Raw genomic sequence first — 26297 nt, forward strand, 5'->3', positions numbered from 1 at the left:
CAAAATAAATCCGGCCCTCTTAAAAAGGTCACTAAGCATTTCAAAGATGGTGCGTTCAAAATGCCTCTGTTGTCTTGCACCGTGGTCTACAGTTCTCAGGGCTGTAGCTTTAGAATAAGAGATAAGTTTCAAAAATTATTTTAGGGAAAAAATGGAAAAGATCCCTCTTGACTCCATCTTCTTTAAGCCTCTAGGGGATAAAAAAGGAATTCCACAATAGCACAAGGGGCCTAAAAATAGGTTTGTTTGCCTATGGCCTTGGTTTCTAGACAGTATAGTTAGGTTGCTTTTGGCTGTGATTTGCAAATCACAATAGTTTGAAGAGGAAGAAGGAGTTAAGGGCTGAATTCAGAAAGGCATTCAGGCTGGAGTCCCATACATTGGCCTGGAAATAAGCCCAGCTGAACGGCGGGTTTGTCTTCTGAGTTTAGCATACATAGGACTGTGCTGTTATTGTTCCTCTTAGGCATGTCTAAAGTCCACTTCAGGGTCCTAATCCAGCCCGCTGGTTGGTTTAATCCAGCCCCTGTGGCAGTTCACGGCCCTTCACTTCATCAAATCTGGCCCTCTTTGAAAAAAGTTCAGAAACCACTGTGTGAGTCTTAAGGAACATGAGCCAGCAGCGTGATGTGGCTGCTGAAAAGGCTAGTGCAATCTTGGCCATGCTAGCGGAAACAGCAGGATGCTGAGCTCATGGGAAGAAGTAATTCTATTCCATTATGGACGTGGGTGGCGCTGTGGGTTAAACCACAGAGCCTAGGGCCTGCCGATCAGAAGGTTGGAGGTTCGAATCCCCGTGGCGGGGTGAGCTCTTGTTGCTCCTGCCAACCTAGCAGTTCAAAAGCACGTCAAAGTGCAAGTAGATAAATAGGTCCTATTTGTGGCGGAAAGGTAAATGGAGTTTCCGTGCGCTGCTCTGGTTCGCCAGAAGCGGCTTAGTCATGCTGGCCACATGACCCAGAAGCTGTATGCCGGCTCCCTCGGCCAATAAAGTGAGATGAGCGCCACAAACCCAGAGTCGGTCACGACTGGACTTAATGATCAGGGGTCCCTTTACCTTTTACAGTCCACATCTGAAGCACCACTGTACAGTTCCGGGTACCATATTTTAAGAAGGACATTGATAAACTGGAGTGTGCCTAGAGGAGGATGACCAGGGGGGGATTTGGAAAGCAGTTGAAGAGCTGGCTATGTTTAGCCTGGAGAAGAGAAGCTAAATAGGAGACATGACAGCAGTCAAAAAATATCCAAAGGGCTGTCACACAGACAATGCAGCGGGCCTATTCTCTGTTGCTCCAGACAACAGGCTTAAAACCACTGGGTGGAATATTTCAGCAACCCTAGCTCCTCCGTCCTGTGAAGAATGACGCTAGACTGGCAATGATGTGAGCCAGGCCATTAACATCAACTGGAGGAGTTTCACCAGGGCCACCGCTTGGGTGTGAAATGTCCCAGTTGTCACAGCTGGCCCAATGCATCTTGGGGCCTGGGGTGCAAGACAAGCTGTTGCTCTCCCGCTGCATGTACAGAAAGTCATCAGAAAGGTAGCTTGACTCTGGCTTCAGTGCTATTAGCAATGGGGTGGCATCCTTCACGGCACCTGAGCCAAGCAGGCTAGCTCAGGGGGTGCACAGAGCTCTGTCTGGGGCGGCACCCAAAGGGGAACAGTGGGCTTAGGAGGAACAGCTGCCCAAAGATGCTGTGTTCGCTATGCCCAGTGATAAATGGTGACCCTGTTAACTGTCAATTGTCAAACGTATTTTTGTGTCTCATGGAACAACAGGTTAGGCATGTGACTCTCTGGGATGCTCTGTCCTGGAAGCAGGCAGTGGGGCAGGCGGAATTCTAGTCATGTGCCACAGACTGGCAAAAATGAAAACTGGGCCGAAACTGAAATCAAGTAGGGAGAAGGCTGTAAGTTCTCATTGATATAATTGGTTGGTGCTTTACAAACATGATCTGTCCTCCTGTGGGAGCTCCAGTGCAGCAGTCCATGCAAGCATTAAATATACAGTGGTACCTTGCAAGACGAATGCCTCGCAAGACGGAAAACTCGCAAGACGAAAGGGTTTTTTGTTTTTTGAGCTGCTTCGCAAGACGATTTTCCCTATGGGCTTGCTTCGCAAGACGGAAACGTCTTGCAAGTTTGTTTCCTTTTTCTTAACACCGTTAATACAGTTGCGACTTGACTTCGAGGAGCAACTCATAGAACGCGGTGTGGTAGCCTTTTTTGAGGTTTTTAAAGACTTTAGTGATTTTTGAAGCTTTTCCAAAACTTTCCCGACACCGTGCTTCGCAAGACGAAAAAAATCGCAAGACGACAAAACTCACGGAACGAATTAATTTAGTCTTGCGAGGCACCACTGTATACACCCAGCAGTTCCCAAAGGCCTTGGGCGCCCTGGGGCTTGAGTGCAAGTTTCTCATGCGCCTGCACACTCCAGTGTGCGCGACTGAAAGCCTCTTCTAAGATGTAAAATTTGCGCCCTGCAACAATGCCCAGATCCTGTGGCATGGACATCATTGCATACTGCATTTTGTACTGGGGAATCTCCAGAATTATTATTATTATTATTATTATTATTACTACTACTACTACTACTACTATTACTATTACAATTTGTATACTACCCTTCATCCAAAGATCACAGCATAAAAATACAAAATGAGAGCATAACATACATAATAAAGCAAGAACAAGCAGAAACCAATAACCTTCGTCCCACAAACACATTTAAAAAGCCATAGAATATTCAATCACCCAAAGGTCTAGTTATAGAGAAACATTTTCACCTGGTGCCTAAATATATGTAGGAAAGGAGCCAGTCAAACCACCTTGGAGAGAGAATTGCACCAACGGGGAGCCAGGGCAGAAAAGGCCCTGCCACCATCCAGACCTCTCATGGAAAAAGGGCACACGAAGAAGGGTCTCAGATGAAGGCTGCAGGGTCCGGGGGGATGGTTCATATGGGGAGAGGCGGTCCTTGAGGTATTGTGACCTGAGCCATTTGAAGCTTTATAGGTCAAAACCGGCACTTTGAATATTATATGCATATGCACACTGTCATTTTTCAATGGTACATGTCACAGCTCCTCATCATTGCACTGCATGCCTTCCAGTCCAAAAATCTGTTTAGTAGTAAATGTGCATTTTGTGCCACTAATAAATTAAACTGATTCTACATGGGCTACCAAATAAGCACCGGCAAACCACCATTATAAACACACCCTTGTAGCAAAAAATAAATAAAATTTAAACCTTAACAACAATAAAATTTACTATTATTTGCACCTTTGCATAAACATTAATCTAAAAAAGGAGGAAGGAAGGAAGGAAGGAAGGAAGGAAGGAAGGAAGGAAGGAAGGAAAGCAAGCAAGCAAGCAAGCAAGCAAGCAAGAAAGAAAGAAAGAAAGAAAGAAAGAAAGAAAGAAAGAAAGACAGTTTTTACACTTGCTAATGTCTGAGAAGCCCTTTCATACTGATTTGATTCTAGAGCAAATTCCAGATTATAGAGCAGACAGAATTCTTGCAAAGTGCTGGCCAAGGCCACTGGGCGACATGGATGCCCTGTGTCTATTGAGAGCACACCCAGTGCTCTCCTGCAGCTACACACTGTGGTGGAACATCAGCAGTAGAGGGCAAATCATCTTTCAGAGAAGCTCATCTGCCACCAGTATCTTCTCAATGAAGAACAAACAAAACCATGATAAGCATCCAAGGAAGCAGTTCTCTTGAACAGAGCTGGAAAATCAGTATTAAAAACCCTTAAACAGCATCATTTATATCTTAAAGATATAAGACAGAACTCAGAAACATTTTCACTGGATAACAGAAACAACTTGGTTGATCTCCTTAAGCCGATATTCCTCTGCTATGGGTACCACAGTGGCAAAATTCCTGCCCCCAACAGATTTCACTTCTGTAGAACATAAGAAGGGCCTGGCTGCAGAATCAGGCCAATGGTCCATTTGGTTGAGCACCCAGTGGCTACCCATGAGAAGCCTGCAAGCAGGAACTGAGCACAACAGCACCCTCTTCACTTCTGATTCCCAGCAGTTGACACCCAGAGAGATCCTGCATCCATATGTGAAGGTGGAACATAGCCATCATGTCTATTTGCTATTCATAGCCTTATTTTAGAAGAGTGATCACTGAACAAAGGACTGTTCATTGAACAAATGATGCTACTTAGGTGTGGAGGGCCCTGGCTTTAAGGTTGTTGTTGTGGTTGTTTAGTCGTTTAGTCGTGTCCGACTCTTTGTGACGCCATGGACCAGAGCACGCCAGGCACTCCTGTCTTCCACTGCCTCCCACAGTTTGGTCAAACTCATGCTGGTACCTTTGAGAACACTGTCCAACCATCTTGTCCTCTGTCGTCCCCTTCTCCTTATGCCCTCCATCTTTCCCAACATCAGGGTCTTTTCCAGGGAGTCTTCTCTTCTCATGAAGTGGTCAAAGTCTTGGAGTCTCAGCTTCAGGATCTGTCCTTCCAGTGAGCACTCAGAGCTGATTTCCTTCAGAACGGAGAGGTTTGATCTTCTTGCAGTCCATGGGACTCTCAAGAGTTTCCTCCAGCACTATAATTCAAAAGCATCCATTCTTTGGCGATCAGTCTTCTTTATGGTCCAGCTCTCACTTCTATACATCACTACTGGGAAAACATAGCTTTAACTATGCAGACCTTTGTCGGCAAGGTGATGTCTCTGCTTTTTAAGATGCTGTCTAGGTTTGTCATTGCTTTTCTCCAAGAAGCAGGCTTCTTTAAGGTACGGATAGTCAATATGTTGTCCTCCAGATGTTTTGGACTACAGTTCCTATCATCCCTGAGAATTGACCATGCTGGCTGGGGCTGATGGGAGTCCATCAAGATCTGAAGGACACTGCATTGGCTACTCTGGTAACCTTGAACCGGAAGGAACCTTAGCTTGCAAATATCTAAGTACAGTGGTGCCCCGCAAGACGAAATTAATTCGTTCCGCAAGTTTTGCCGTCTAGCGAATTTTTCGTCTTGCGAATTATTATTTAGACAAAGGAAACAAAGTCGCGAGGCGTTTTCGTCTTGCGAAGCAAGCCCATAGGGAAATTCGTCTTGCGAGACAACTCGCAAACGGAAAAACCTTTCGTCTAGCGAGTTTTTTGTCTTGCGAGGCATTCGTCTTGCGAGGTACCACTGTAATCTTGAAAGCAAATGGGAAGCTAGCACATATTAATAATAATAATAATAATAATAATAATAATAATAATAATAGAAAAATTGGTGTGATGTGTTCTCTGTGGCCAGTCCTTGTGTAGAAGCAGGCCCCAGCTGAATTCTGCACTACCTTCTAAGGCACACCCACACACAGAACATGGTAGTAATCTTAGAAGGCAAAGTCTTGCTCCTTCAACACACATCATGCATAGACTTCTAACTGCTTCCAGAAATAACGAACCAAGGATAAAAACACGTCCCACCTCCCCTAAATGACATTAAGGGAACAGATTGCTTCTGAGAGCCCAGAATGCTATCTGACACCCCCCCCCATACACCCTGATATTGCATTACAATTTTTTTAATTTTATACCTTTCTTTTATCTCATTTTATACCTGTTTAACCAGAACAGTGCTGGGAACTGGAGTTTGGTGAGGAATTATAGAAATCCCTCCTTAAAGTGTGACATACTTCTGAAAACACTTTTTAAAGTCCCTTCCACCATGACACACTTTGCCTCGTTTTAACTACCGGTACCTTTGTCACAATACTTTGTGATTCCTTCGATGGAGGTGAACCCAGTGCTTTTTTTCCTGGGGGTACGCATACCCCCAAACATTTTGTGAATCTAAGTTTGGCCTCCTTGAGGTGCAGTATTTCAATATGAGTAGGAAAATGAGAATACCTGTAAACATTATTTTTAGGGGGGGGGGAGCACTGGGTGAACCCACAACTCCTCCATAAAGACCTATAGTTCCCAGGGATCGGGAAGGGTGTGTTATCTCCTTATTCCAAGGGTGCTTTTAAACAAGTTTAAATCTCTACACACAGACACACACACACACTTTTTCTATCTGAGAAGCAGATTGTGGCAATTAAGGAGTACAAAGAAGCAGTAGCAGAACCTAGCCAGCTCAAATCTGTTACCAAAAAAGCAGGTCAAAGTGAAGGGATCCTCTGAAACCAGTTCCTCCATCCACATTTATGATTATGAATTTCCTTTAATCTCATTAGCTGCATTGAAAAGATTTGCAGGCTTGAATCATATTACAAATCAAAAGTACAACCCCCCTCCCACTCACTTTTGTGTTATTATTTGTCTTCTAAGGTTCTTCTTTGTCTATCTGATTAAATCTTTTACCAGCAGTAGTTACTAAACAATTTCATCTATTCCTTTGCTTATCTTCCTAAAGCTATTCAACAGTGGCAGTTATTAAAGTTCTCAAGATGAGATTACTAAGTAACTGCTATCCATTTTTAAGGGACGAATTCAGTGTGCTCCCCCCCCAAAAAAAATTTAAATTGAAAGGGAAAGCAATTGTTAATAGACAAATCAATTTCAAACCAACAACAGGAGTTAACCATGTTGAATAGTGGAATTTAAAAGCTCATTAAAGTAAATTCATTCTGGGTCATCCACCTCCTGACCCCCCCCCCCCCAATTTTTTACCATGTATGCAACAATAAGAATTGAAATACACATTCGTGTAAGACTGCATCAAAAACACCTAGCAAAAATAAGCTACCTTTACACTGTGCAAACCACCTGAATAAGAAACAACAGAAATAAACACTTAAAAGTTTTTTTTAAAAAACCAAAACCCTCTCACTCTTGTAATTTTTGAGGGGTTGAGAGACGGGAACTAGTTTGCGCCCACATCTCCCTAATTCTTCATCTTTGATTTGCTTGGTACTTTCTTCAAATAAATTAATTTAAGACTAGAGGAAGCAGGCAGCAGAAAGCAAATATCTGATGTTTAATTTCTGGATCCTTGTATTTTCTGGATGGTTCAATTGCCAGGTACGTTTATTTGCTTTTGCGTTTTTAGGGCTGCCATACGTCTGAGAATCGGGCAGCAAAATGGTGTCCGTGCAGATTTTCGCTGAATTGGCAACATGTCCAGGAAAACCCGGATGTATGGCAAGTTGGACGATTAAAAAATCAATCAATCAATCAATCAAAGAAAAGGCAAAAAACGTTTTCATTTTTGGGAATATGGCAATCCTAAATGTCATAAGAATTGGTAGTAACACTATGGACCCATTTGCTTCTATAATTTTATTAAAATTTTATAATTTTATTTCTTACCTGCTAGGTAACCCTTATTTGGGTTTTTAAGTGATATGAGCTATGCAACCTACCACTTTCAACAACCAGCCAACCAACCAACCAACCAACCAACCGCTATATAAAATATCATTGCCAAAAGAAGAAGAAGAAGAGGAGGAAGAAGAAGAGTTTGGATTTGATATCCCGCTTTATCACTACCCTAAGGAGTCTCAAAGCGGCTAACATTCTCCTTTCCCTTCCTCCCCCACAACAAACACTCCTGCTCACCAGATTACGAATCCACTGCTCTTAACCACTACACCACACTGCCTCTCAAGAAACCTTGCCTGCATCAATTCTTACTAGCCTACCAATCCAGTTCTGGCTTACCTGTAATTCATTCACATATAACTAGAAAAGGAGCACCACCTCACCTGCTCATCTGAAAGCAAGACTTACTTGCCACAGGCCAGTGACTATTTGCAAGCCTCATGTAACAGGGAAGGCAGGAAACAGAACCTTTGCAGGCGCAACCTAGAGAATCCAGTTAGCGCATTTGTGACAGTGGCATGCAAAATGCATGCACTGAAGGGTGTTCTAGCCTAGCATCATCCTGAACTAAATGAAATCGCTGACTGTAATTGACTTAAAAGCGTAAGAAAAGCCATACTGCATCAAACCAAAGGTCTACCACCTTGAGGACCATCTCATTTTCTCTAGTGGGTAGCCTGATGTTGATGGGAGCCCCCAAGCGGGGCATGAAGGCATTAGCCCTCTCCTGCTATTATACCCCAGGCAACTGCTGTTTAGTGTCAGACTGTCACTGAAACAGGAGGTTCCATTTCACCATCATGACTAGTAGTAGTCACTGATGGGGGAAGGGCTGTAGCTCCATGGGAGAGTATCTGCTTTGCATACAGAAAGACCCAGGTACAGTCCCTGTTATCTCTAGGAAGAACTGGAAGACACGCCCTGCTTTAAATCCTGGAAAGCCATTGCCACTCAGCGGGGAGAATATTGAGCCAGGTGGACCAGTGACCTGATAAGGTGACTTCCTCAGTTCCTACAGACTGCGCCTCCTTCCATAAATTTGCCCAATCCCCTTTTAAGAGTCTCAGCGGCACAATGGGTCAGTGTGTCTGGCTATTAACCAGAAGGTTGATGGTTCAAGCTCAACCAGGGACAGCTGAGAGCAGGGTTCCTGCATTGCAGCAGAGTGGACTAGAAGACCTATCCTTGAAACTCTATGATTAAAGCCATCTGAGTGAGTGGCCTTCATCACCACGTGGTGGCAACAATTAATTACACCGTCATGATTTTTATTTATTTTTTTGTCCACCAGAAATCTACAGTGGTACCTCGGGTTAAGTACTTAATTCGTTCTGGAGGTCCATACTTAACCTGAAACTGTACTTAACCTGAAGCACCACTTTAGCTAATGGGGCCTCCTGCTGCTGCCACGCCACCAGAGCACAATTTCTGTTCTCATCCTGAAGCAAAGTTCTTAACCTGAAGCAATATTTCTGGGTTAGCAGAGTCTGTAACCTGAAGCATATGCAACCTGAAGCGTATGTAACCCGAGGTACCACTGTACTGCCAATCCATGTTTTGGCTGACCCAAAGTTCTAGAATTATTGAGAAGTAGGAAAACTTCTTTCGATGCACTTTCTCTATAATGTGCATCACCCTATGGTACAAAAACCTACCAAGTCCCCTTCTTTTCCTAACTGAAAAGACCTCCCCAAAACCTTTTGGTCTTTCATCCTAGAACATTGCATCCATCCCTCTTATCATTTCAGTCGTCCTTCTACAGTATCCTTTATGAGATGGGGAGATTTGAGCCTGCTCTTCCTGTCTAAACGCAGTGATTCCAGCTTAGAAGGCTCCAAAGTGCAAATGGGTTTAACAAATGTGCAGCCAGTTGTTAAAAAGTCAAAGGTTTGTATCCACACTGAGTCATATGCCGATCTTTGTGTTTGCAGACAATGGGAACCTCGTGAACTCACGTCTTTTGTATCATGGTGACCTATTTCCACAGGAAGCATTCTTAGTGTCGTGGCCTTTGAACACATCAAAACCTTCCCTAACAAGTACAGTACCCACAGAAAGAAGGTTCAAAGTTAAGGCAAAATATGCTATTTTGGCTTAGCAAGAAAATGGAACGAAATAAAAACCAGGGCCTGCTAGATCCAGGTCTTTCAAGAAGTTTTGAGTACTTCCATCTGTCACAATTAAATATAACTCAGCTGAACCATTCTAAATAGCTTGGCCCAGATCCTGGTGCTAAAGAGGTATATGCCCACAGAACTCTTCCTTAGGCTAAGGAAGAGTTCTGTGTAATTCAGAAGCTTGCACATTCCTTTACCAGCAGAAGGCAAGTAGGAAAGGCCACCTTACTAATTTGCAGTTCATGTTCTCTGGGATCAATAATATAGAAATTATTTGCACAAAGCTCCTACTAACCAGCTGTCTGACAACTATTGAATAATTTCCTTTCTTTCTTTCCTTTCTTCTGGCTAAGTATGATACATGACATGACTATAACAGAGTACTGTTGGAGTCTTCAGACCAAAGGTCTGTCTCGCAGTCTGCTTCCAATGCTGGCCAGTGCGATGCCACAGAGAAGCACATAAACAGGGCACAGCCTTCCCTTGTTGCTTGTCATCTGTACCTGGCATTTAAAGATATACTGTTGCTGAACATGGAAGTTCTATTTGTTAGCATGGTCAACAGCTCCTGATCACCCCATGCCTGCTATTTGCCCTGGAAGGAGAGGGAACATTGCTACGAATGTTCGTTCCAATGGAAACTGCAGGCACAGGAGGCTGGATTTGGATTGGTACCACAGGAAGGGGAAAAGATTAAAAGACCTTAGGACCCCACCCTCGTTCCCCTGCCTCCCAATCCAGCTCCTTGCACCTGATACTTGCTCATTTATTGTTATTTTTTAAAACTGTGGCCATCAGCTACTGGACTAAGAAAGAAGCAAGACTAGCTATCAAGGAAGAAGAGGGGATTCCTTACTTCTGAAATAGATCTGCTGACACCGCTTTCAATAAGAATCCACAGAGACAACCCTGCGGATCTGAAAGCTAGTATCTGCAGAAGTCCGTCCACTGTTTGAGTCTTCCAATGCTAGACATCTGTGTAGCGCATCCTTTCAAAAGCTTGTGGTCCTCCAAATACTTGCTTGGCAGGGAGCTCCACTGAAATCATTGGGACCTACCATATTTTTCACTCCATAAGACGCACTTTTTTCCTCCTAAAAAGTAAGGGGAAATGTCTGCATCTTATGGGGCAAATGTGTGGTTGATCGCTGGCTCCCTGTCCAGCCCTGCTCCCTTGGCCAGTCCTCCATTGTTGAATGTTCTGCAGACAGAGGCTGTTTGTTTCTCCAGCAACATGTGACTGGCTGATCTGTCTGGAAACTGTAGAAACGGCTCCCTTTCCTTTCCTAAAGAAGCTGTATAACTGTGAGTTGAACCCCATATAAACAGGATTTCCCCCCCTTTGCAAAGTAAGCTCAACAACTTTGAGCTGATCCTCAAAAAAGGGGGCTTTTCCCCTTTGCAAAAGAAGCTGCACAACTTTGAGCTCATCCCCCCCAAAACAGGCCCTTTCCTCCTCTAAAAACTAGGTGCGTCTTATGATCAGGTGTGTCTTATGGAGTGAAAAATACGGCACTTCAAAGCATGTGTGTTTGGAATCAGGACACAAGCGAAAACTCTTAACTGGGTATCGGAAGCATTTTGTGGCTGCACTTCAGTCTCTTTTGGCCTGATGTACTGCACAAGCAAAAAAGACAGGAAAAAAGAGCCATTACACCATCACAAAATATGCCATTATTATTCTGGTGCTGCAAACACACCTAACTAAGCAATAACTGGTTGCAGATTTCCCAAAGTTAATTTTTAACTGTTAAAATACACCTTCTTTTAGTCTGTTCTCTACCCATAATACAAAAAGGAAACCCTAGAAACAGTAGACTATAAAACTTATTCTATACATTCTATACATTGAGGAAATGTGGGGTGCTTTGGTCTCTTGTTTCTAAATCACCAAGTCCTCCTTACTAATGGCAAACAAACAAATAAACAAACCCAGTTTGCAACATGCCAGGGAGAGATTAAAAATCCTACCAGATGTGCAAATCTGTTTTTTTCTTCTTCCTGGAACCACCCTATTCTGCAAATCACTGTATCTTATTTTAAAATTGCATTAAAAAAAATTATTGCAATCTGCTCTGGAACCTTATGGAGAACAGCAGGTTTTTTTTAAAAAAAGGGGGAAAATACTAATCCAATAAACAATCACCATCTCTTTGGATCCTGACCAAAGCGTTGTCAAAATAAACAGTAGGCTCTAATCAAACAAGGAGGCCAACTCCCTATCGGCTGCTCTCCAGCACCGTATTGACCCAAATATAAGCCACACCCGCAAATATGCCGCACCTTTAAAATCCAGGGGGATGGGGGAGGGGAGACAATACCTGAATCCCTTAAAATTGCTGCTCTCTTAAAATTCTGCAGGCACTCACATCCATAAATGGCAAATGTAGAAGAAAATCCTACGGGTCCTAGAGAGGATCTGCAAGTGGATTAAACACCTGTTTGTAGCACCATAAATGCAAAATAAAAACTCAATACTGCACTGTAAAAAAAACGGGAAAAGTAATGAATGACATTAGAATTAATTGCACAACAGTCTCAAGCTCGCAAATCGGCAATAAAACATTTTTTTTGTTCTGTTTTACAGTGTCTGTTTCAGCAGAGATATCGTACAAGCCAATTTTTGTAAGGTTGACAATTTAAGCCGCACTTTAAGTTTTCAAGGTCAGAATTTGGGGGGGGGGGAGGTGCGACTTATATTCAGGCCAATACGGTATATGCTTAAAATTTACCTTCCTTTACCTTCCCACCTGATAAAGCTTGCCCTGTAAAGTGTGATAGCAGAAAAGACTTGCCTGTTTTGTTTAAATACACCACGAGGTACCTATTTCCTGTGCTAACAGAGCAGTGCAAAGAAATTCACAACCATGGACTTCACAGGGATGGGGAATCTGTGGTTTCCTCCTAGTCTGGCCCTCCTCCACCATGTCCCATGTCTGCATCCGCATTGGAATTGTTTTCCTCCTTTGGGAGGAATATAAATTTTAATAATAATATTATTTGGGGATGATGGGAGGCTCCCAGTGCCAGATACAGCAGCATCTCCAATAATACATTAGTAAAAGTTTACTACCTTAAACCCAAACATATACTAAGCCCGATCTTATGAATGTTCATTTGGAAGAAAGTCACCTGCCCCCAGCATTCCACAGTTCTTACACTCCCGACATATAGGGCTGTAGCCTTATTTAAAAGAGGGCTCTGTCAAAAAATGAGGGGACCACATCCAGCACAGTCCCAAATTCAGCTATCTGTAGTTGTAGTTACACCCCAAACCTCCTTCTATGTTTGTTTGGGCAATTGCTGTCTAAATGAAGATTGCAGATATTGCATTGGACTGCAGCAGGGAGAACAAGAAGACGATATGTTAGTCTCTGCCATATGAATTATGGAAATGTCCAAAAAAACAAAGCAATACACCAGTGAATGAGGACAGTCATCCAGCTGGCGATAATTCCCTTTCAGTGGTTCATGTCCAAAAAAGTAGGGAGATCTATATGTATGTTGGGGCATACAGAAAATTTGTTTGGGATTATCCATATTCGCACGTTAATGTTGATTATTTACCACATGAGGGGCAAACAACATAATCCATATCTATACAAACAGAAACACACACAAAAATCTTGCCAATATGTTCAGTAATACATTTCATATTCTAATCAAATTACAGTGATATATCTATACAAATAAAACCAGCTCACAGCATCAGCATGGTTGAATTTTTTTTTTTGCTGAAACCCAAACCATTGTTTCATTCAGACTTTGCTAAGACTGATTTTACTGTTACTAAAAACAGCCATTTCCACTGAAAAAATGCACAAAGTGATTAGCGGTTGCAAAGCTCACTGAATTCAATGGACCTCATTTTGGAGTAGACATAGGCAAACTTGCAAGGTCTGTGGGACTTTTCCAGAGTGAGAGCAATTTGAAAGCTGCAGCCTCAGAGCAGGAGGACATTATTTCTGAGCAAACGGAAGTTCCCAAAACATTTGCCAAGATAAACGTGGGCTTGGGAGGAGAACTGGTAGGTGGGAAAGGAGAGCAATTAAATCCCAGACCTTCTGATTTCTCCTTGCAAGCACACCCACAGTCCCTCACTGCTTCTACACCAGTTGGTTTGGAGCCTGGCCGGCTGGGTAATATCAAGAAAGAGATCTGAGAGCAGGTATTCATAGAGAACAACGAGAAAATGGAGGAACCTTCACTCATCCATCACTAATTCTCCCTTCCAAGGTCTCACCATGGTTCTCTCATAGAACATGGGTCTGTTTGTGGGAAATGGTTTCACGTTGAAAGACTGGCGTGTCAACGTATGTGAGGCTTTCCCCGCTCTCTGAAAATTTGGGGCAGGCGAAATCCACCTGCAAAGATAAGCACATTTAAGTCCCATTCATTCCACTGGGAGAAATTTCACCTAACTACTTCAGCTGAATGCAACAGTCTCAATTTTGCCTGGATTGCACCATCCACCAGACCAGAGTAGCATATGACTCAGTCAACATTTCTGCTTGCAATAATGTAATGGTAAAACCCCATTTTACCTCTGCTGCAGACAGTACATCTTTTAACAATATGGGAGGTTTTTTCATAAGCTGGCAGTTGTAGGAGAATCGAAGCTTTTCAGTCATTATTATCTAAAAAGAGAGCAATTATAAATCCCATTGTTATTAATAGAAGTCGCTGATTTGAAAAAGAAGAAGAGCTTGTTTCTTTTTAAAAATCAGGCTCTTTAAATACTTTTTATTCTGCGGTTCTTTGGTGGGGAGGGGGTGGGAAGACTGAAAGTTGAACAATTAATAACATTCTGCATTTAAATAATCCCAGTTAACTCTAATGTCTAGGGCTCTGTGCCAGAATTAATAAACGTTTATCTGAACATCATGATTCACTCCTAAATTAAACCTCTATTTAAAACACACACAAATGTTTCTGGCATCTCAGCAGTCTGCAATATTGAAAATGATTACTGCCTTTCTTTCCCTTTCTCTCACTTCCTTTCTTTTATGGACGTATCTGATATTGCACCCCCCCAAAAAAAAACCCTCACCAGTTTTTGTTGTTTTAATATAGCCTTTGTGGGGCAGAATGTAGATAAACTAGGCTTCTGAAGAATAAAATGAAGAAATTAAAATGGAAATGAGAAGAACCAATTTGAAACCATATGTCTTTCTGAATGAGGGTTAATCACATATTCCTTTTTTTGCAAACACATGAGGTAAAAAAAAAGGGCTTCTGGGAAAAAAAAAGTGTATTAATTAAAATTAAATGCTTGAGACAAGCAGGTTTGGAGGCACTGCAAGTCCCTTTTGCATTAGCATAACATTTGCGACAGCCCAGGAAATTGGTTTAATAACCTTAAATACTTACACCCCCCACCTCTAACTTAAATAGCCCTGGACAGATCAAGCCCCCGAGGCTTCCATTGTACCAATTTGTGCGGCTGCTCTGACATTGAATGGTGAGATTTCTCCTATCCGAACGCAAATCGCAAAGTGCGTATTTATTATGACTGCACTGGAAACCCCAGAAAATCCCCTCCAAACCCAGGCATTTGCTTTCCTCACCCAAAAGTTCACTCGGCATCACTTATCAATGAGGCAAAAACTAGAAAGGCGGTAACACAATGACCCACAAACCAGCCACGTCTTAAGACCTGAAAGACCAAAGACACGACTATTGGGTGCACCAACTATTTCAGCTCATTTAAGTACATGCTAATCATAGTAGTCTTTAATGGGCTGAATCGACTGCCTCGTCGATTTGCTAGTAATACATGCCATTTCTCGTGTGGCTGAAGTCCAAGCAACCATTCAAAACCAAAATATTAGTCAATCCTCCGTCCTCCTGACTTCAATGAGAACTATGGTATTTCAAGTAAAGGAACAGAAATACAGTTGCCTTGAGCTGTATTGATTAGGGAGACCTAATGAACTAGATCGAGTCTAAGGCTGCAAGTCGGGAAAAAGATTCACTGAATTCAGCACAAATCAGTGTGCACAAGACTGCAACTGTAGGCTGGGCAGCGTATCTAGGTAAGCAGCTCAATCTACAGGCTTTATTCATGACTGTTGGTTAAACAAATTGCAGATACAACAGAGCTGCAAGGAAAAACAGCCTTCCCAGCAATGCACACTGTAACAAGATCATTGGTTCCCATGTGCAAAAACCTGTTTTGCACAGCTGATGGTGCACGTTTAGTTGTGCAAGGCTTGCTCTTCCCCACACGGAACTGCATAATCTTTTCCTGCCTTCCCTCCTGTAGACTACTGGATCGTGCTCTTAAGACACTGGACACCACCTCGTTGGCTTTCATCTCCTTAAAATCCAAATCCATCTCCCTTTTCCTCCACGTTCCCTGCAGCTTCCAGGAGGAAGAACTTGCTGGTCAACTGTGCCGATCCATCAAGTTCAATGCTCACTTCTGTTTCATTCTCAGTTGCAAGGGGTTGGGGTTGGGGAGGTAAATAAGCAGTGCTTCTCACCCAGACACAACTTGACCCAAAGTCCAATCACTGTTGATTTCCAATGGACAAAGGTCACACAAATGTACTTACATTGGATTTCTGAGGTTTGTAGGTTGTACAGCTCTGGAAGATTAAAGATCTTGAATGCAGAGAGAAACAGATTTTTTTAAACATATATACTCAAGTGTTAAACATACTTACTTAGAAGGATGCTCCATAGATTTCAGTGCAACGTTTCTGAATAAGGGTGCAGAGCTAAGATAAGCACATTAACTCAAAACTTCAGTGGGACTTACTGCTGAGTAAGAACATAGGAAGCTGTCCATCTGGTCCAATTTTGTCTCTACACTGACTGCAAAATCTTCAGGATTTTGGGCAGAGATCTCTCCCTGACCTACCTGGTGAAGCCGGGAATTGAACCTGGGAACTTCTACATGCACAGCAGGTGTGCTGCCAGGGACCTGTGGACCCTTCCCAAGCAAAGGAGAAGGGGGTTAAGAATCCTCAGTCCCATTCTACCCCCCAAATCTGTCCCACTCCAATTCAAAATATCTTTTCCTTGCAATAAAACTTCACTTAATATAAGCAAAACTTACTACCAACTACTAGGAAAAAAATTGCTTCCTACGGGCAGAATCCAAATTTATGCAATCACACAGACAATTTTACATGACTGTTCACTCAAGAGGCGGCCAGTCCTATACAGTTCAATGGGAGTTACTTGGGTGTAAGCATGCACAGGTATAATTTTCTTCGTTTTCAGTGGAAGAATCAACTCTTCGTTTTGTCTCCCACTGAAATCAAGAAGAGGGCTTAAATCTGGCCAGGTTATGCCCTCGGTATTTAGGAAGAGGGTGGAAGATTTAATCAGTTCAGTGCCATCAATGTCTCTTTTTAGGATTGGTTTGCTTAGCAAACTGACCTTCTGAGAGATTTAGGACAGAACCCAAGTTAGTTGATGTCCTTTTTATTTATTATAAATACATATAAATAAGCTCAATGAATTTTTATTTTCCTTGTTTACCAAGATGTGTGGCCGACTTTGAAAAGTGGTCCTGCCAAAGCTCAGAAACAGGCAAAAAAGAGAAAAAGCGAGCGAGAGAGAGAGAGAGAGAGAGAGAGCAGGCAACAGCGTACAATAGAAAGACTGTAGTCAAAAGTCTAAGAATGGGTTCAATGCTTAAAAATATGTGTGTGTATAAATAAGTTGACCAACCCATTAAGAAGCGTTCTTGAATTTCACAAGCGGCACCCAAAATGAAAATGAAAAAAGAAAGAAAGATCAGGTGTCATTTGAATGTCTGATTGTACAGATACTGCCAATTATATCTGGAGGATATTTTCCATTTTTAGTAACTTTTGCATTCTGTAAACATTGCATAGTTTGTACACAAGTCGGTTCATTCCAGAGAGACTCTCACTGCAGTTTCCTTTCCAAAACCTCCCCTTCTCTTTTACTCTAGGTATAGAGACATATTTCAAAGCCTGGCTTAAGGCAGCCTCAAAACGAGAATAATAATAATAGTAGTAGCAATAAAAAGTTATGCACAAAATTAATCCATGACAGATCTGAAAGAGGAAAGGGGGGGGGGAATCTACAGAGAGTTTGGGGAAGACGGTGAAATGATTAAACCATGGTTTGCATGTGTGTATGGAAAGGTGAGGAAGGAGAATCCGGATTATTTTCACAGGGGAGACGATGGAAAGCAAAAGAAGCCGGGAAAGCAGCTGAAAGCAAAAAAATTGCAACTTAACTGATGGCGAGAAGGCGGGGCTGATGGAGTGAAAAGGGAAGTCGGGTGGGGTTTTTTTTTGGAGTTTGTTCTAAGGTCAAACGGCTACATCAAGGTTTTTCGTTGCAGTGTTTGCAAAGGCCAGAGGTGGCCCCGGGGAAGGCAGTACATTTCTCGGGGCAGCTGGCCAAAGCAGCGCCCGTGAAAGGGTAGACGGCGGCCGACTGTCCGAAGGGGGCCAGCGCGGCCGGGATGGGCGTGCTGAGAGTCTGGCCTTGGTTGAGGTAGGCCACGAGGCGCCGCATCTCTTCCAGGGCCTGCGCCTGCATCAGGATGTAGTTCTTGGCCAGGAGGAGCGTGGCGATTTTGGAGAGCTTGCGCACCGACGGGCTGTGCGCGTAAGGGATGACGGAGCGCAGGCCGTCCAGGGCGTCGTTCAGGTCGTGCATCCTGCGCCGCTCGCGGGCGTTGATGCTGAGGCGCAGCGAGCGCTGCTCCTTAGGCTTCTTGGTCCCCCCGAGGGCACCGGGCGCCTTCAGCTTGCCGTCGCGCTCAAACGCCGGGCTGCCCTCCTTGGCGCCGTCGAAGGCGTCCTCCTCGTCGCAGCTCTGCTCGCCGCTGCTCTCCGCCGACTTCCCCAACTGCGCGGCATGGAAGTCCAGGCCGCCCGCGCCGCCGGGGTACCCGCGCATGGCCTCGCCGCCTCGCACTGCGCCGTAGGCGAACGCCGTCTGATTGTAGCTCTGCGCCAGAGCCAGGTACGACTCTCCGCCCAAGGACTTGAGTTCGGCCATGGCTTTCTCCGGCAGCTCCGCCGAGCCGGCGAAGAGCTGCGCGCCCGGAGCCACGCTCATCGGCGCCGCCGCCCGTCGGAGCTCTCTCCACAGCGCCGAGCCGGCCGGGGACTAGGGAAGCTACGTGCGCCCCTTTGCGCGAAGAAGAAGAGCAGGAGGGTGCCCGGTTTGCTCCGCTCAGAGCCCCGCGGCCCTCTTACGGGACCCCGGGGCGTGCGCTCTTGCGCCGGGATGGGCGAAGAAGACGTGCGCCCCCTTCGCTTTTCCGTGCCTCACCTCGGGGCAGGGAGAGTCCTGCACGCCCCTTCCAGGGCTGGCTTTGTGCCCCACTCGAGGATCGTCCAGGTGCTGAGGTCTTCTCCCGGGATCGGGCTCTGACCGCCTTTGTAAGCTGTGCGCACCGCTCCTGCGCTCCGGACGCGCGCTTCCCTCTTCCTTCCTGCTGCCGTCTGGGATCCGGAGCCAGGGGCTTCGCGCGCTCTCGCTTCGCCCGATTCCCTCTTGGATCCAAACCGGAGTGTTTGGGTGGTTGCTGCGGGGGTGGGGTGTCTCTCTCCGCTTCGCCTCCCCACTTCTCTGCCTAGCTTGGGGCGGCGGCGGCGGCTCGTCGCGCTTTCTGCTGTCCCTCTCTTAACAGAGAGAAAGGCTGGTCCTGTTGGATGCGCTCGCTCGTTCCGGAGCCAGCTGGCACCGCGCGGTGCCCTGACCGGGGGCGGGATATTAATCATTGCCCAAGTTGCCCATTATATGGCAGCGAGGGGCCCGCCGGGACTCAGCAGCCGTCCAATCAGAGGGATCTGCTTAATTAATGGCATTTTAAAATCATCAGGAAAAGAGAAGGCAAAAGTGTCTGGTCAAGGAGGAGTGCCATTTAGCCGCATCCCAGAAACTGAAGACTCGCCTTCCTTGCGCTAAGTAGGGACCACCCTGTCTCGGTGGAGAAATGCTGCCTACAGCCAAGAGCTTTCCTGAGGTTTTTTTTTAAAAAACTGTATTTCTTTAAATACCCTACAGCTTAATTAGAATTACAAACCCAGGTAGCATTTTACTGGCCTGGTCAGTGAACCCATGATCTCTTTTTAGGTAAACTAGTACAGCGGTACCTCGGGTTACATACGCTTCAGGTTACAGACTCCGCTAACCCAGAAATATTACCTCAGGTTAAGAACTTTGCTTCAGGATGAGAACAGAAATCGTGCGGCGGCGCAGCGGCAGCGGGAGGCCCCATTAGCTAAAGTGGTGCTTCAGGTTAAGAACAGACCTCCAGAACGAATTAAGTTCTTAACCCGAGGTACCACTGTATAGGAATATGAATAACAGAATAATAGAACAGTGGAATTGGAAGGGACCCCAAGGGTCATCTAGTCCAACCCCTTGCAATGCAGGAATCTCACTGAAGCATCCATGACAGATGGCCATCCAACTTCTCTGCTTAAAAACCTCCAAGGAAGGAGAGTCCATAACCTCCTGAGAGAGATCCTTCCACTGTCCAACAGTTCTTACTGTCAGAAAGTCCTTCCTGATGTTTAGTCAGAATCTCCTTTCTTGTAACTTGAAGCCATTGGTTCGAGTCCTTCCCTACAAAGCAGGAGAACACAAACTTACTCTCTCTTCCATGTGACAGCCCTTTTGGTATTTGAAGATGTCTTTAATCTCTGTCGTCTCTTATCCAAACTGAACATAGCCACCTCTCTCAAACATTCCTCATAAGGCTTGGTTTTCAAATCCTTAATCATTTTGGTTGCTCTCCTTTGCACACATTCCAGCTTGTCAATATCCTAACAGCAGCAGCAGCAGCAGCAGCAGCAGCAGCAGCAACAACAACAACAGCAACAACAACTCTGGGCAGCTCCCCCCCCAAAAAAAAACACAATAAAGCATCAAACATTAAAAACCTCCCAATACAGAGCTGTCTTCAGATGTCTTCTAAAAGTTGTATAGGTATTTATCTCCTTGATATCTATGGGAGGGTGTTCCACAAGGTGAGTGCCACTACCGAAAAGGCCCTCTGCTTAGTTTCTTGTTGATTTCACTTCTCACAATGAAGTCCCACCAGAAGATCCTCAGAGCTGGACCTCAGTGTCTGGGCTGAATGACGGGAGAGGAGACAATTCTTCAGGTAAACAGGGCCAAAGCGCTTTAAAGGTCAGCACCAAACTTTGAATTGAGCTTGGAAAGATACTGGGAGCCAATGTATGTCTTTCAGGACCAGTGTTATATGGTCCTGGCGGCCACTCCCAGTCACCAGTCTAGCTTCTGCATCCTGGATTTGTAGTGGTTTCCTGTAGCAAAGCTACCCCACTTCCTAAACCCTTTCACTGGAGTCTAGGTGGGGACTGAGAGGGCAGGTGTTTTGTAATGACTTCCTCATCTATTGCAGGCGAAGGAAGGGGTCTTACTATGCTGGCTCCAAAGCTGGTTTGGTTAAGGGTCTATTTTGTGGCTGTGTTCAGAGAACAAGGGGACAACATTGGCGTTTACTAAATTTCAGACGTTGACTGTCATGCAGGGTGAACATCTGGCCAGGGAGCTAAATATGGCCCTCCAAGCCTCTGCCTCCACAGGTCTCCCTGTAGCCATGCCTCTTATTGGCCCTGGTTCATATCCTTGAGCGTTTTTGAAATATCCGATCATGACTCACTCTTCCCTGGCTGGAGAATAGAAAGGTGTGCCCTTAGAATGTAGCCTACTGTACAAAGGTAAGAATCACCATGGAAGGTTTCCTGTAACACTTGTGACTGGGTTTGAAAAGCATAACCTCCCTTTGGTAGCTGACATCAAAAGTAGGACAAGGAGGGCAAGAATTTCTTCTTTGCAGGCCCCATTGAAATGCGCTGTGGTTGAACTGGATAACTTCCCAGTGGATTCTGCTCTATCTCAAAGAATTGCAAGGAAAATGATTTGTTGTTGTTGTTTGGTTGTTTAGTCGTGTCCGACTCTTCGTGACCCCATGGACCAGAGCACGCCAGGCACTTCTGTCTTCCACTGCCTTCCGCAGTTTGGTCAAACTCATGCTGGTAGCTTCGAAGACACTATCCAACCATCTCGTCCTCTGTCGTCCCCTTCTCCTTGTGCCCTCCATCTTTCCCAACATCAGGGTCTTTTCCAGGGAGTCTTCTCTTCTCATGAGGTGGCCAAAGTATTGGAGCCTCAGCTTCAGGATCTGTCCTTCCAGTTAGCACTCAGGGCTGATTTCCTTCAGAATGGATAGGTTTGATCTTCTTGCAGTCCATGGGACTCTCCAGAGTCTCCTCCAGCACCATAATTCAAAAGCATCAATTCTTCAGTGCCTGCAATAGTTTGAGTAACAGAAATATGAGAGTTTGATGTGGTGGATGTGCAAGATAACAAAAATGGGAAATGATATATAATGAGTTGAAAAAAATGTTTAAAATAATGTTTGTGAAAAAACCAGAAGCTTTTTATTAGGAATTTTAGATGCAGAGATACCAAAGGAGCAGAAACGATTATTTATGTATGCGATGACAGCAGCCAGATCCTACTAGCCCAGAGATGGAAAGAAGATGAAGTCCCGACCAGAGACAAATGGTTGATGAAGATGATGGACTACGCTGAAATGGTGAAAATGACTGGGAAAGATAGAAGCTTTAATAAGGAATGGGAAAAAAATACAACACTGTAGACAATTAAAATTTTTCCTGCTCGGCAGGGGGTTGGACTCGATGGCCCTTGTGGTCTATTCCAACTCTATGATTCTATGATTCTATGAAAAACCTTGGCAGGAATTGAGGTAATGCTTGTAATGTGTTAAAAACTTAGGTGAAAATGGATTATTTCAAGAAAAATAGAGAAAATATATAATGCAGCAGAAAAAGTTTGATAATGGAAACCATGGAGGGGTGGAAGGAAGTCTAAGCATTCAGGGAATCCTAAATGCTGATGATTATGATTAATGTTTTAATTCAATTGTATACTGTAAAACTGATTTTTTTAAAAAGAAATATGAGAGTTTGGGGGAATCTGAGCTCCATACTGAAAAGTCTTTTTCTAACTTTATCTTCATGATACGTATGAAGGAACTGGAAGTGAGCAATGCTGGAGAGCTGGCAAGATCATCTCGATTTAGGAGAGGCTTGGTGATGGTGGTTGGCTGTTGGAGAGGAACTTCTGAAGCAGGGGCCTTGTCTGCTCCCATTTAATTCATGCCTTTTTGTTGACTCCTGGCTTTCACTGAGATCTAAATTGAAACAGACCTTTGCAAAGTCAGTCGGCTCTTAGCTGCCTCGATGCAATTTGACAGTTTTACCTTCTTTGGAAAAGTGTGACATTTGTGGCCGTAACAGAGAATCAACGGTAACACAGATTTAGAAGGGGCTGAGAAAACATTTAGCACAATTCCGAGACCATCCATGCAGCAGCTTTTGAGAGGTCCACCAAGACGCAAACTGGGTCACCATATAACATGGTTCGGTTGTATGGCTTGTGGCGTCCTCCTTTACTTCTGTGTATACAGAGCAAGCGCGTCACACAGCAATGCTCAAATTGCTCGGGATGACTCAAATAAGTGAGCCAAGCCATATTCCTCAGGCAGGGCCAACCCAAGACATTTTGCTGCTTGAGAAAAAGCACAGGATAACACCCTTCTGCACAAAGCTCAGCCAGACTTGACCCCCATTGAAGGCAAATAGCATGGCACACACAACTCTGTTTTCCATCTCACTACGACTCCTCCAACACTCCACTGTCCCTCCTCCCAGCAACTGTTGTCTGAAATGACCGCTTTACTCTGTAGGGCCTGGCCTTGTCTGCAGGGAATGACAAATATTACTTGGGATGGTGATTTCATTTCCCCATTGGGCTTCCCGTTAAGACTTCAAGGTAGGGGCATCCTCAGGAATCCACTCGCTTTTCGATGGGCACCAATCCAGACTAGGAAATAGAAAAAATGTATCCGCCTTTATCCTTGTGCTATAACTGTTATTTTCTGCACTAGACTTGGATTAAAACATTTCTTATCTAAGGCTGTGTACACACTATACCTTTCAAGTATTTTCTTTCTCTTAGATAATTCTGGGCTCTGTCCATCATCATAGAGCAGCAGTTCCTAGCAACCATCAAAACACACACACACACACACACACACACACAAGTATTTAATCTATTGTACCCACAATTGAAGGGGACACGGGTGGTGCTGTGGTCTGAACCACAGAGCCTAGGGCTTGCCGATCAGATCAGAAGGTCGGCGGTTTGAATCCCCGCAACAGGGTGAGCTCCCGTTGCTCGGTCCCAGCTCCTGCCCACTTAGCGGTTTGAAAGCACGTCAAGTGTAAGCAGATAAATAGGTACCGCTCCGGCGGGAAGGTAAACGGCGTTTCCATGCGCTGCTCTGGTTTGCCAGAAGTGGGTAGTCATGCTGGCCACATGATCCGGAAGCTCTCTGCGGACAAACGCTGGCTCCCTCGGCCTATAGAGTGAGATGAGCACACAACCCAGAGTCGTCTGTGACTGGACCTAACGGTCAGGGGTACCATTACCTTTTACCTTTAACCACAATTGACTGAAGATCAATTATGGGAAGTTAAAGAATTTTAGAAAAGTTTTCCCAGCATAAGCGAGTTTGGGATGCCCAAATTATGGGATAAGTTTAAAGCTTCCAATAATTGGGGGGTGGTATTTCATCATACTATATCATGAACCACTCACAGATCCTTTGCTTTCCAGGAAATTCATAGTATACTGTAGGGTTTTTGTTTTCTTTTACACCAAAGGGGTTTTGCATGTCCTTGCAGCTATTAAAAGTTTTTAATGCTAGGATGACCTCCCAATTTATTTATGGAACTGCTATTTGGTTTAGGGGGAGCATCATCTGTGCCAAATTATGTACAAGTTGTCATTCCTACAAGATCCCAAGATAGTTCCTAATTCAGCTGTACTTTGGGAAATGGGGCGGTGCTCTTTTGAGAACGGAGCTTAGCTGGCAGCCTTAAAGCTTTGGCTTGGCATCTTTGTTTTTAAATTGGGAACAGGTCTGTTCATATATTTAAACTGGGTACACCTGTTGTGCCATTTGGATGAAACTTGTTGCCCTAAAAGCTCCTCATCCTCACCCGAAGGTTCTAAGGTGGGTTGCAACAATTAAAACACAGTGTTAAAGAGAGTTTAAAACAGCTTAGAATCACAGCTATAAAGTGGGTCTTAGAGATATACCTCCACCTGCTATCTTACTTAAAACTGGACTAGGGGGTGGTCCTGGCTCTCAGCTTCCTCCTCCTTAGGCTCAGTTTTCCCCCTTGCAGAACTCAGCAGGGAGGCTGTTGTTGTTGTTGTTTAGTCGTGTCCGACTCTTCATAACCCCATGGACCAGAGCATGCCAGGCACTCCTGTCTTCCACTGCCTCCCGCAGTTTGGTCAAACTCATGCTGGTAGCTTCCAGAACACTGTCCAACCATCTCGTCCTCTGTCGTCCCCTTCTCCTTGTGCCCTCCATCTTTCCCAACATCAGGGTCTTTTCCAGGGAGTCTTCTCTTCTCATGAGGTGGCCAAAGTATCGGAGCCTCAGCTTCAGGATCTGTCCTTCCAGTGAGCACTCAGGGCTGATTTCCTTCAGAATGGAGAGGTTTGATCTTCTTGCAGTCCATGGGACTCTCAAGAGTCTCCTCCACCACCGTAATTCAAAAGCATCAATTCTTCGGCGATCAGCCTTCTTTATGGTGCAGCTCTCACTTCCATACATCACTACTGGGAAAACCATAGCTTTAACTATATGGACCTTTGTTGGGAAGGTGATGTCTCTGCTTTTTAAGATGCTGTCTAGGTTTGTCATTGCTTTTCTCCCAAGAAGCAGGCCCCAAACAAAGAAATGGATATGGAATCATAGAATGGTTGAGTTGGAAGGGACTCTGAGGGTCATCTAGTCCAACCCACCTATCATTAGTTTCGATTATAGCTACCACTGAGCTTCCTGCCTCCCACCCCACTGGTCACCACTGGCTTTGAACACTTGAGTGCTATAAAACCCATTTCAAGATTGCAGGAAAGAAGCAGAAGTCCCAGCAAAGGAAGAATGGATACAAAAACTTATGGAATATACAGAAATGGCGAAACTTGCCAAAAGAATAAGAAATCAAAAATAACATACTTTTTAAAATAAAAAAATGGAAATGGTTTATTGAATATTTACAGATAAATTGTAAACAGATTAAAAACATTGGCTGGATTATTGTAATAACCTGCAAGCTGTTTTTTTTTAAAAAAGAAGATTAATAAATGAGCAAATTACGTTAATTTGGATATGCAGAAGATATTAAAAATTTAAGGAACTGCAGAAAGAGAGGGAAGGAAGTCAAGTTTTGAAATGTCAAAATGATTGTGAAATGTATAAAATTAGTGAAATGTATAAATTTGAAAAGTATATTTTTAAAATAATAATAATAATAATAATAATAATAATAATAATAATAATAATAATAATAATAGATTGCTGGAGCTTCCTCTGATGAATGTACCCGAACATTATTTTTTTCTATTTTATTTATAGACCACTATTCATTAAAAAAAATAAATCAGAGTGGTTTACAAGAGTTATACATGAAACCATGCAATAAAACCCATACTAAAATGTTAAAACCAGAAATCAGTGAACTATTATGGAAAGATGTGTTCTTAATCACCTGCATAAGCCTGAAGGAATAGAACAAATGTTTGAAACTTGACACACCTGCTGAACCTCTATTGGCAGAGTATTCCACAATACTGGGTTGATGGCTCTTAAAGCTCAGTTTCTTGTTGCTGTCAGACGAGCCCCATCAACAGAATGGCCAGCGATACTCCTGCAGATGATCTCAGTGACTGATTTAAGGGTTCAGCGGATTCCCGAGGTTCCTTGGAGCTAAGTTGTTCATGGCTTGGTCAATTAACGCAAGGAACC

The 26297-nt window shown here is 44.1% G+C and overlaps 1 protein-coding gene across 1 annotated transcript; it reads right to left on the reverse strand.

The window, feature by feature from the left end:
• Nucleotides 1-13036: 13036 nt before the first annotated feature.
• Nucleotides 13037-19184, reverse strand: BHLHE23 (basic helix-loop-helix family member e23). The gene is made up of 3 exons (XM_077929365.1): nucleotides 15970-19184; nucleotides 13957-14049; nucleotides 13037-13776 (listed from the first exon to the last, which is right to left on the reverse strand). The coding sequence occupies exon 1, from the start codon at nucleotides 18464-18466 to the stop codon at nucleotides 17723-17725; it is 744 nt and encodes a 247-aa protein (XP_077785491.1). The 5' UTR covers nucleotides 18467-19184; the 3' UTR covers nucleotides 13037-13776; nucleotides 13957-14049; nucleotides 15970-17722.
• Nucleotides 19185-26297: the final 7113 nt, after the last annotated feature.

This window comes from Podarcis muralis, chromosome 5 (assembly GCF_964188315.1).
Source record: "Podarcis muralis chromosome 5, rPodMur119.hap1.1, whole genome shotgun sequence".
Taxonomy (NCBI): domain Eukaryota; kingdom Metazoa; phylum Chordata; class Lepidosauria; order Squamata; family Lacertidae; genus Podarcis; species Podarcis muralis.